The sequence below is a fragment of the Berghia stephanieae genome, chromosome 5 (genome assembly GCF_034508935.2).
Source record: "Berghia stephanieae isolate SIO BIC M18660-M18661 chromosome 5, UCSD_Bste_1.3, whole genome shotgun sequence".
NCBI classification, from domain to species: Eukaryota; Metazoa; Mollusca; class Gastropoda; order Nudibranchia; family Aeolidiidae; genus Berghia; species Berghia stephanieae.
In genome coordinates, this window is record NC_088364.1 from 67,187,839 (window position 1) to 67,200,434 (window position 12,596).

At 36.5% G+C, this 12,596-nt stretch overlaps 1 protein-coding gene across 1 annotated transcript in view; it reads right to left on the reverse strand.

Annotated features, from left to right (window-relative positions):
* Positions 1 to 3,007: 3,007 nt before the first annotated feature.
* The window catches only part of LOC144973462 (uncharacterized), a 49,416-nt gene continuing 39,827 nt past the window's right edge, over positions 3,008 to 12,596 (reverse strand). The window contains exons 2-4 of the mRNA XM_078915932.1: positions 9,874 to 10,051; positions 8,846 to 9,017; positions 3,008 to 3,433 (exon numbers count right to left, since the gene is read on the reverse strand). Coding sequence (XP_078772058.1) covers positions 3,248 to 3,433; positions 8,846 to 9,017; positions 9,874 to 10,043 — 528 coding nt within the window. The 5' untranslated portion in view covers positions 10,044 to 10,051 and the 3' untranslated portion in view covers positions 3,008 to 3,247. The remainder of the gene's footprint in view (positions 3,434 to 8,845; positions 9,018 to 9,873; positions 10,052 to 12,596) is intronic.

Genomic DNA, 12,596 nt, shown 5'->3' on the forward strand with positions numbered 1-12,596 from the left:
AGTTCCACAGCCATACAAAAATGTTGACCAGATGTAACACTTGTTAAATCAAAGTCTTCTTGAAAGATTTGTTTCACGGCTTGTGAAATTTTTTCCATGTAATGGGAAGCAGAAGTCGTGACATCTCACCTTCCTTTCTTCCAGTTCAAAACTCCTTGGAAGTGTGTAACCAATCCTCCAGGGGACTCACAATAGGTTATATCTTGAACCATAAAGTGGCATGATTATTTTTTAGTAGCAGGATGTAAAGGCAGATTCTTTTGATTACGGGAAGTAAAAGAGCGAGGATTGACGATCTTTATTGACGACCAACTTCGGCTAGAAAATAAGAAGCCATCACTGGGCGGGGTTCCTGACCTCCCATAGTGGGCAGGGACGTACTTACTGTGTCTTCTATTTCCGTATATCTGTTTTCCAACTTGCATTCTGTCTTTGCCTTGGAATGAGAGTACTTCTTTTTGTCCTGACCCTGGTCGGAGTCCTTGGCTGGGAGGGAAACGGTCGAATGTATAAGTATAGTTTTGGGAGATGATATTTTTTTTGCTTGTAAATCATCTCTCTGTTATGTACTGTTATTTTTTTATTCTTAACATATGATTTATAAACATTTGAGTGTATTCTTCTTAGTGGGATCTTGTGCTGGTGTCTGGGTGAAACATTTAGGTAAACTCAAACTAAGTACACTGATCGTGTGCTCTTGGAATCTACATCTGTTCCCTATTTGAACCAGTTCCCTTCGCCTTACTTTTTCCTTAAGTCCTTTTAATTGTACATCTAGAATGTTTTTACTATCCAATTTTCGTCCTTTTATCTGGCGCTGAAATGACCTAAATGTGTTGCAAGCGCCGTATAATCCTTAAAAACAAACAAAAAACCAACAAAAAAAAAAACAAAACAAGACGCCATCACTCTGAAGCCAGAAGATCAATTGTACAAGGTATGTATCAAGCCCTCCAGAAGACAGGTTTCATACTTCCAAGGGGACGGGAACTAGTATTTTGACATCACACTTTTGTTCCCTATTAACGTGTCATAAATCCTATCTTATATCTATTGTACTATTCTACTTGACAGTATTTGAAAAAGATAAACAAAAATATTAAATAAAATTCTCTTGTGAGGCTATGTGGTCAAGTGGTATGACACTCGCTTTCGGATCGGAAGGTCCTGGGTTCGACGCATATTTGAATACTTGGAAAAGGCTCTTTACTCACATTCTCTCACCGTACCTGGCCGTTAACAGCGTTGTCTTTGTCCGAAAAAAATTGTAATATCGCCTAACAGGCGTCATGTCCCGTCCTACATGTTAAATGTTGCTGTTGACCAGGGACCCCTTGTGAAGCGCTTTGAGCACATTTAGTGGATATTGCCCTGTATAAAGCTCACTTATTTATTTATTCATTTTTATTCATCCCATAGGGGAAATTTGTCTCTAGGGTCTATTCCAAGGGAAGACTGGAATAATCCAGGAGTCAGCCGCAGTGCAGCGCCGCAAAGAGTCCCTAACTGCCCCTCGTGGATCGAAGAGGTTCCTTACTGAACTGTCATCTACTCCCCCCGGTCCCCCTGCATATCTTTTGTTTTCGAATTATTCTATTGTGTCCTTGCTCTGGAAAGATGCCATTTCGGTTTTGCCTAGGCCATGCCTTACATCTTCTTTTTTGATGTAAGGGAGACAGTCAGATAAAATTATCTTGAGCCTTGCTCAGCGCATAGTTGAATCCTTGGAAAAGGCTATTTACTCACATTCTCTCACCGTACTCAGGTGTAAAATGAGTAAATGGTCATTAATAGCGTTGTCTCTGTCCGAAAAAGTTGTAATATTACCAACAGGCGTTCTATATGTTACGTGTTGCTGTTGGTCAAGGACGCTTGTATAGCGCTTTAAGCACGTTTAGTGGATATCGCTCTATATAAAAGCTGAATTGTTTATTAAAAAGGATAGCCGAATTTGTTCTCAAATCAGTGACCAGTGATATGTATGTATGTATGTGTATAATATATATATATATATATATATATATATATATATATATATATATATATATATACACACACACATATATATATATATATATATATATATATATATATATATATATATATATATATATATATATATATATTATAAATACGAAAACCTTGAAATAGTAGTGCTAAACTTTTTGATAATAAGAGCTATTTATAAAATATTTCAGGTATAATTGTGATCAACTTCCACAATATTGTTTCGAGTATTCACTCTCATCAGGAAGTGATGAGAGCGAATACTCATTGTAGAAGTTGATAACAATTATATTTAAAATATTATTATATATTTATAATTTTATAATTATATATATATATATTATATATATATATATATATATATATATATATATATATATATATATATATAGTTGAGAGGAATTGGCTAGAATCACGCAGAGTTCTACGTACATATATGATAATAAACGAAGGAAAGAAACTGGTAATGATAAAATTATTTAATAAAATTAATATAATAGATTTATTTTCTTGCAAGGTGTTTGAACACTTAACACATAAATATATCTAATTCTTTCGATATATTGGAATTTACGTGAAAAAGATGAGGGAAAAAGAAAACAACGAAAAAAGAAAAGATTCTATGAATACAAAATTTCAGTCAATTGTTTTCAATAGATGGATATTCCCTTCACCTTGTTTGTTTGTTTTTTTTTTTTTTTTTGTTTGGGAGTTACCATTTTTAATATTAAAGATACAATGACATAATAGAATGATTGCTAAAGGCTACGATTGACCGGTCATGAATATGAATATTATAATGTTCCTATGTCCCAACGTTTTCTCCATTAAAAATACTTGAAATCAAGGACAGTGAAATCAAATGGACGGAATGTAATTTAATGCACTAGAAAGGGTTTGTCGTCACAATGCACACGTGTATTTTTTTTTTTTAATGTTTACTGAAATTGTATTATTACTTTTATAACTTACATCGTGTAGTAAAACTCACAACTTCTAGTTGAAAAAAAAAGCAGCAAATTTTAATTCAATCAAAGATAAACTTCTATAAACTTTTATAAAATTCAGCTAAAAAAGTAAACGAGTTTTGCAGATTTAATTATGAAATCAGAGGATACCCAAACTGGTTAATTTGTTGGTACTCTCAACGCTTGTGAAATAAATGACTAAACACATTCTTGTATATTTTGAATCAAAATCAAGGTAACAAATATGTATTATGACTGCAATGGGTTTTTATCTATTTCTTTGTTCCATAAGTTCCTTGGCCCTTGTAGTTGCCGACGTAACCAGAGTTGTCTGCCATTTCTTTGCGTCCCTCCATGCCTTTGCCTTTGCCGTCTGCGCCAAAACGCTCCTTGTGGGAGCCTGTGTAACCGGAAGTGTCAGTGAGTCTCTTGGTTGTTTCATCAACTTTTTGCTCTTTCTGGAAAGATATTGAAAAAACAATGCATTAAAAGCTTTCGGTTCGTTCTTTTCTCGTCCCCCCTCTTTTTCAATTTATCCCGCATTTTAATACCAACTTCAACTTCGATAAAAAGTACCCGAAATGTAAATTAGGTATTGTCACTTGTATTACTAAAACTTTATCAATTTCTCAACTTTATATTTTTGTGTGCTCACCAAGAGAGGGGCATACCGTTAAACAAACTATCACGAAAGGACACCTAACAGGCGATTTATACTGTATGGTTTCACAGTGCCTACTTGGAGAATATGGGTGGGGTCTTTTAACCTCCCATGGTAAGCAGGAGGTCACTTTGCCGTGACTTCTATCCCCCTATAATATTTGTTTTCTGAGTTGATTTATGTATTCGTCTTGGAATGTGCGGCTATGTGGTCTAGTGGTATGACACTCGCTTTCGGATCGGAAGGTCTTGGGTTCGAGCCTCGCGCTCGGCGCATAGTTGATTCCTTGGAAAAGTCTCTTTACTCACATTCTCTCACTGTACTCAGATGTAAAATGAGTACCTGGCCGTTAACAGCGTTGTCTTTGTCCGAAAGATTGTAATATCGCCTAACAGGCGTCATGTCTCGTCCTACATGTTAAATGTTGCTGTTGACCAGGGACCCCTTGTAAAGCGCTTTGGGCACATTTAGTAGATATTGCGCTATATACTGCTCATTTTTTAAATATATGCTTGGCTTTGTTCTTTCCCTGGCAGAATCATTGGCTGGAAGGGAAGCAGTCAAAATTTTAATGTATAGTTATGGTTTTTGGGAGATGATACTTCTCTCCTTGTAAATCATCCTTTTGTTATGTACTGTAATATAATTGTTTTTAATATATAATGATCTTTAAGTGAAAGCGTTTGAGTGTATGCCTCTTAGTCGGTTGCACACCGATAGTTTGCTTTTGGAATCGGCACTGGTCATGTGCTCCCTATTTTAACGATTCCCCTTTGTCTTACTTTTTCTTGGGTGCATTTAGTGACGAATCTATAATTTTTTGACTATACTATTTTCTTTCTTTTTTTTTTTTTTAAACCAGCGCTTAAATGACCTCAATGTGTTGCAAGCGCCGTAGCCCTTAAAAACAAAATGTACTGGGTGGGGTTCCTGACCTCCCATAGTGGGCAAGGGTGTACATACTGTGTCTTCTATCCCCTTGTAACTGTTTTCCAACATGCTTTTTTCTGTCTTTGTCTTGGAATGAGATTACTTGGTTTTGTCCTGGCCCTGGCCAGAGCCCTATCTGGGAGGGAAACAGTCACATGCATAGTTATTGTTTTGGGTGATGATATTTTTTTCCTTGTAAATCATCTCTCTGTTATGTATGATTATATTTGTTATTTTCAATATATAATGTAAGCATTTGAGTGTATTCCTCTTTGTTGGATTTTGTGCTTGTGTCTGGATGAGACTTATAGGTGATCTCAAACTATGTACATTGGTGGTATACTCTTGGAATCTACATCTGATCACTATTTGTCCCCAGTTCCCCTATGTCTTACTTTTTCTTGGATGCTTTAATTGTAATTCTAGAACTTTTTACTTTCCCATTTTCTTTCTTTTTACTGGCGCTGATATAACCTAAATGTGTTGCAAGCACCGTAAAACTTAACAACAAACAAAACATATTCTTGGAGAATAAGTGAAGCATTGCGATGGAAGCGCCCTGAACATGATAAATTATTTCAAATGCGCTATATTATAGGGAATGAGATTAGCGGAAGAGTAGCGATGGACGAGAGACGCATGCGCACAACCAACGTGACGTTCTCTCTCTACAACTTTTCCGCCGGTGACGTCACAGACTATGGGTGACGTCCAATCAAGGGACGCTACTCTTCCGCTAATCTCTTTCCCTATACTTTTTGTATTTGTGACCAACCACTCAGATCTAGCACGCATTATGGTGGATTGGATGTGATAAATAAATGTGACGTTTAAGTTAAAACGATCGGAGAGAAGCATTATCTCATAATTTTATCTCATAGTTGATGCTTTTTGTATATCTGGATATCAAGTTGTTTCAATGGGAAAGCCAACGTCAATAGGTCGGACTTTAAGGGGCGGTTTGGGTCTAATTATTAAGAGAAAAAAAATTGCTTTTGAGATATTGGTGGAAAAACGATATTTTAACATCTTAATATTATTGAAATGCACTATCTCAAAAATATATAAGGGCACGAAAAAACATGATCAAAATGGATATAGGTTGTAAGAAAAGTGTGAAAAACGGAAAGCTATATTGCTATTTTCTCTCAAATGTTATTTTTTTCTAGGGGAATGGGATACTGTGTCAATATTTCTAAGAATCTATTCCATGAAATTGTCTGGAAATTCCACATTTATCACAGAGATAATAATAATAATAATAATAAATGGCATTTATATAGCGCTTTACCCCGTTGTCACATGCTCTAAGCGCTTTACAGTGATATAAAACAAAACATATTACAGTGAGACAAGTGTGAAGGAAACGTGATACGAATTCAATTTAACAACAACAAAATATGAAAATAATATTGCAACATTATGACGTAAAAAGATAAAACTTTAAGCGAGATTTGAACGTTGTCAACGAATCCGAGCATCTCACGTGTGACGGGAGAGAGTTCCAAAAATGGGGGGCCGAAAATTGAAAAGACTGTTCACCTATTTTACGCAATGGCTTAGGTTTGACAAGGATTGATTGGTCATTGCTTGACCTCAAGTTTCTATTGGGGACATATATGTTTAGAAGGTCTTTAATATAGGAGGGACTGTTCGTGCTTAGGGATTTGTAGACAACAGTACAAATCTTATAGGCAACTCTTTTTTCAACAGGAAGCCAATGTAGCTCACGGAGAAGAAGAGTTGCTGACGGGTATTTTTTGTTATTGCGTACAATGAGCCTGGCTGCGTTATTTTGAGCAACCTGAAGTTTGCTAATTTTGTCTTTAGTTAAATTCGCCCAAAGGGAGTTACAATAGTCCAATTTAGATAAAACCAAGGAATTAATTAAAAGTTCTGTTATATGCTTCGGTATTAAATTACGAATTTTGCTTATTTTTTTCATTTCTATGTACATAGATTGTATGGTGTTATTCACGTGGCTTGTCATGGAAAGATCTTTATCAATGATGACGCCAAGGTTTTTTGCTTTATTTGAAAATTCTATTGTGCTATTTCCGAGAGTAATTAGTGATTTATTTGCCTGTTTAAGGATACTCGGTCTTCCACACATTAAAATCTCAGTTTTACTATCATTTAATTTTAACTTATTGTGGTACATCCAAGATTTAATCTCATTAAAACAGCTCGTAATTCGTTGTATTAAGAACTGTAAATTACTAAGGGGTGCTGAATCATATATTTGCGTATCATCTGCATAAAAATGATAACTCAGATTGAATCTGGATATCACACTAGAAAGGGGCTGCATATATACAGTAAAAAGGACAGGGCCAAGAACAGAGCCTTGTGGCACTCCAAAATTTAGTAAAACTTGTTCTGACTGAACACCATTCACCACGACAGTCTGCCATCGATCCTGTAAATATGATGTAAACCATTTAAGGGCAATTCCTTTTATGCCGAACGTATTTTCTAGTCTTCTTAACAAAATGTCATGGTCAATGGTGTCAAAGGCAGCTGAAAGATCTAAAAGGCATAATACATTGATATTGTTAGCATCAGCATTACATAACAAGTCATTAAAGATTTTAAGAAGCGCCGTTTCAGTACTGTGTTGATGTTTGTAGGCTGACTGAAAGGGTTGTTCCAAACTGTTGTTCTTAAGATGAGATGTTAATTGTGTAAGAACTACCTTCTCCAAAAGTTTTGACAAAAAAGGTAAATTTGATACAGGACGATAATTGTATTATGTCACCAAAGAGATTTTTTTTGATAGGGTATGTGTTTTTTTTTTACTTTAGTCCATATTATATATTTTAACATAAATTTTGTTATAAAATTTTGATTCGCAACTTTGAAGTTCTTATACAAATCTCATAAGCTAAAGCTGTAAAATCTCTCTATGATGACCCAAAATGCTACAATGTTGATAAGAGGAAAGAATATGAAAGTTTTCTTTCGTTAGTTTTTGCGAAAAACTTGCCACAAGATTGCTATAATTTATTATGCCATCCACCCAAATCAGGACGCAAAACTGGCATCACCACAGAAAATGTATTTTTTCACCAAAATGTTATTTATCCTTTAATGACGATACAGAATGATTAAAACCGCCCAACAAAGGTAATTAAAATCTTTTTAGAAAAGACACAATCCGTCCTTAAAGCAATATTTACTTTTTTCTTATCCATTATCAATGGAACACACTTAAAGAACAGAACATTTGGGACCAACAAGAGGCGTTGACTTTAAACAGAAGTTGACTAAAGAGGGTTTACTTTTAGCGGGTTCCACTGTATTTACATTTCCTCCTAAGAATTTCTTTTTTCTTTTTCTTTTGTTGATGCTGAAAAAGGAATCGTACCCGATGTATTCATGGTTTGTTTTAGGTACATCATAGTGATTGTACCTGCGGATCGGTTTCTAATAACATGACAAAATCAAGCGTTATTAAGCGTGGTCAGTGATTGGATGACAATGATTGCAAAGATCTGCCACTGGCGTTGTGTTATTGTAAGGAATTTTACGTACGTCACTCTTCACTCGGCTCGGGTATGAACGAGTACCTTACGAGGGGTAGTGACAGATATTGTAAGACGCTATTACAGATTGGATGCTACACATGCCATGTGTACTTGTATTGAATGAAATTAAATTATTTTTTTCCTCATGGTATGCTTGGCGAATAAATTAAGCATTGCGTGTTTATGGGAGGAAAACAACATTGAATTTAATTCATATAAAAATCCCATTTGCATAAGACCGAAGTACGTCTAGACACCTTATAAAAATATATACTTACGGACGGATAGGCACTCGGATAAAAGATTATAACAGGATTATTAAGCCCAGCTTTGAGTGATTTCTGTTGACATTCTCGGGCAGAGCCAAAAAGCGTGTAAGACCGTAGCCATCGTTGTGTTATAGCCTGATACTGAAATCCAAAAGGACTGGCAGTTTGACGTCATTAGTTGGTTTTTGCACCGCTTAGTGAGTTGTCGTTAGTAGAGCTCATGGAAACAAGTGGTCCCATTGGTTGACCTATTGAATACAACTCACGATTTGTTTTCTTTTGTGGCAAAAGACTGGCATTTTGACGTCATTTTTTGGCCAGTATCAGGCCAGAACTTTACGAAGGCCACGGTTAGACTCTGAGAGTGCCGAAATCCGATGCCCTTGTTGTAATAACATTAAATAGATAAAATTCGGTCCTCTCAGCATGCGTATTGCAAAGCGTGCTAGTGCTAGAATCGAGCAAGTTCTCTACTATATTTACCTGTTTTGCATTTTTTAGGGCAGCGATGTTATCTCTAATCTCATTGGCTGCTTTCTGCACGTCTGGGTCAGACATAGGAGCTTTGTCTTTCATAGATTTCTGTCTGCTCACGTAGAAGGCTGCTACGTCATCAATAACAATTGTGCTCACATTGTGCACAGTGCATTTTTTACTGGAAGGATAGACAAGAAAACGTTGTTTTAAGTGATTTTCCCCTTAAGAAAATAAAAAAATGTTAAAATGTAGGTACACTTTGCCATAATAGTGCAGAAGTGGTCTGAAGAGGAAGAATAAGAAGATGTAGTAGTAGTAGTAGTAGTAGTAGTAGTAGTAGTAGTAGTAGTAGTAGTAGTAGTAGTAGTAGTAGTCGTCGTCGTCGTCGTCGTCGTAGTAGTAGCAGCAGCAGCAGTAGTAGTAGTAGTAATAGTAGTAGTAGTAGTAGTAGTAGTAGTAGTAGTAGTAGTAGTAGTAGTAGTAGTGGTAGTAGTAGTAGTAGTAGTAGTAGTGTAGTAGTAGTAGTAGTAGTAGTAGTAGTAGTAGTAGTAGTAGTTGTTTGTTGTAGTAGTAGTAGTAGTAGTAGTAGTAGTAGTAGTAGTAGTAGTAGTAGTAGTAGTAGTAGTAGTAATGGTAGTAGTAGTAGTAGTAGTAGTAGTAGCAGTACGTAGCAGCAGTAGTCGTAGTAGCAGTAATAGTAGTAGTAGTAGTAGTAGTAGTAGTAGTAGTAGTAGTAGTAGTAGTAGTAGTAGTAGTAGTAGTAGTAGTAGTAGTAGTAGAAGTAGTACTAGTAGTAATAGAGGAAGAAGAGGGGGGGGGGGGGGGGAGTATAAAAACCATAATACTTAAATAATATAATAATATAGTATAATTTTGATGATGAAGATAATGACAATAATGTGCCGAATGACATCTATCGGAGATGCTTTAGGCTTATAGCTAATTGCGTATGTGTTAAAACTTCGGTCTGTGTGCCGCGCCATTTACAACAGCACACAATAAAAAGAAATCCTTAAACAGAAATCGAAAATTACCCAGTGTTTTGGTATTTTGTCCAAACGGAAGATTCCAGGACAGGCTTGTACTTTTTAAGGTTTGCGGTCTCGAAACACTTCATTACTGGTGTCAGTTTAAGCATTCCATCGGTGGCTGACCTCTCCACGTAGGTCTTCAGAACGTCTTCTACATTACTTCCTGCTGCCATTGTCGTATCTGGGGAAGAAAAACAAAACCATAAAAAAAAAATTAACAAAAAAAAAAAAAAAGAAAGAAAGAAAACAATCAAATAAAAACTTCAGCTTTTGCATAGCATAACATGTTTCTACTTAATGTGCTTAAAGCGCTTTACAATGGGTCCTAAACCAACAGCAACACATTTAGGTCATATCAGCGCCAATAAAAAGTAAGAAAATGGGATAGTAAAAAGTTCTAGAATTACAATTAATGCACCCAAGATAAGGTAAGACATAGGAGAATTTGTTCAAATATGAAACATGCAGATTCCAAGAGCGCCACTCTCAAAGTACTTATTTTGAGATCACCTAAAGGTCTCATCCAGACACAAGTACAGGTCCCAACTAAGAGGGATACACTCAAATGTTTACAAATCATATATAATATGTAAACAAAACAATACAGTGCATAACCTATTTTCTTGATTTACAAGACAAAAAAAATACCATCTCCCAAAACTCTTAACTACACCTTTAACAGTTTTAATCTCATTCCAAGACAAAAGACAGAAAGCATGTTGGAAAACAGATACAGGGGATAGGGAATGAGATTAGCGGGAGAGTAGCGTGCCTTGATTGGACGTCACCCATCGTCTGTGACGTCACCGGCGGAAAAGTTATTAGAGAGAGAACGTCATGTCGGTTGTGCACATGCGTCTCTCGTCCTCGCCTATAGAAGACACAGGAAGTGCCTCCCTGCCCACTACGGGAGGTCAGGAACCCCACCCAGAACAGCAACTCTCAACATGGTGCGTGTAAAGCGATATAGCAATTTATTTTTCCATAGGGAAAACGCTGTTGAGGTCAGATTCTCATTTTACACCTGAGTGATATTTAATTCCTCTGCTTTCGCTTCCAGTTTCCTTCATGACATCCGTCAGCGATGCTTTCATTTCACTTACAGTCTATAATCTCGTTTGTTTTTTGTTTTGTTTTGACAATGTTTTTACAATGGCTCAGTTGGTAGAGCACTCAATTCACACGCAAAGGTACCGAGATCGATCCCAAAAGAAGTCGAGATTTTTAAAATTTTTCCTCACGCGCTGTCCTCCCAGCAATGATTGGATAGATTAATCTATTAGATCTGGGGGAAGAACCTTGCAACAGATTAGCGTACTGTCCAAAGGGTAACAAATAACTGCTACTGTCAGTTTTACACTACAGAAACCGGGATATATTTCGGCTCCATGGGCCTAATGCGACGTGCACTTATTTGAAGGTCTGATAACCCAATTCCTTATAGGCTCATTATTGTAATAGAAATCTATTTTAAAAAAACCCAATGTTAAACTAGGCCCATAAGTGGGTTCCGATGTCAGACCTGCTTATATGCACAGTTCGGCCTAATGGCTCTGAAGGGCTACAGACCTTAATACCGCAAAAAAAAAAAAATAAAAAAATAATAATAATAATAATTATTGGAAGATTGTTTATTGAATTAGGACAAAAATGTGGTTAATGGGCGGGGGTGTGGGGAGCGATAAAAAATAATCTGATAAAAATAAATGAAAACAATGAGTCCTAGCGCCTTTTTTGACAAGGTGGGCAATGCAAAGCACGTCATATTGCATTTCTACTCTTTGAAAAGACATAGCATTGGAAATCAATGAAACATTGATTTTTCCCCCTTCTTTTCCTTTACTGCTGCGTGCAGAGTTTTGGTGAATGATTTTAATCAGTGATTGAACTAACTCTGTTCCCCACACGTTTTGACTTGCAGTAATTTCTTTCTTTATAACTGGGGCAATGACCGTCTCAGTACTCTGAATATTCACGTTCTCAACATTTTAGCCAAAAAACTCGTTCGATTAAAATGAGCCTATTATTTTTTCTTTAAAAAAAAAACAAAACAAACCCAAATAACCAACAAAACTCTCAAACCGGGGGACTTCAAATTTGAGATGTTAGGTGTAAGAGTTTATCTAGTTAAAAATATCTGGCAAAAGAAAGGAAGGCGGTTTGCCAGTGTGTGGCAGTGGCAGTGCAGTGACGTGTGAAGTGTGAAGGGCTTGACAACTCGTGTCGAAAACAAAATCTATTTTTATGTTTTAAGGATAACACAGATAAATGTCTGTGGTCCCGATAGCTCAGTTGGTAGAGCATTTGCTTTAAACGAAAAGAGACCTAGCTCCATCTCGGGTGAAGTCGAGCTTTTTATTTCGGACACCCCCCCCCCCCCCCCCCGCTTTCCCCCTGACCATCAAGCAGTAATTTGGTAGCTGGGTCTGAAAGATCTGGTGGAAAGTACTTTGCGATAGACTACCGTTCTGTCCAAAGAGAAGCAAGCACTGTAGAAACCGGGATAAAATGGCTTTGGCGTTCTACTTTTACTCTTATGGGATAAAAAAGTTGTTTTATTAGTGTTAGTGTTTGACAGTGACATTACAAGAGCAAAGAACCTGTCATAATTTAAATCTATTATTTTGTCCTAAACGGTAATAAGCACAACCGAATCAGGCCACCCAATCTTTTTCGGCCACGTACAAAGAGTAGCAAGCACTGACCTGTGCCATTTTACGTATTAT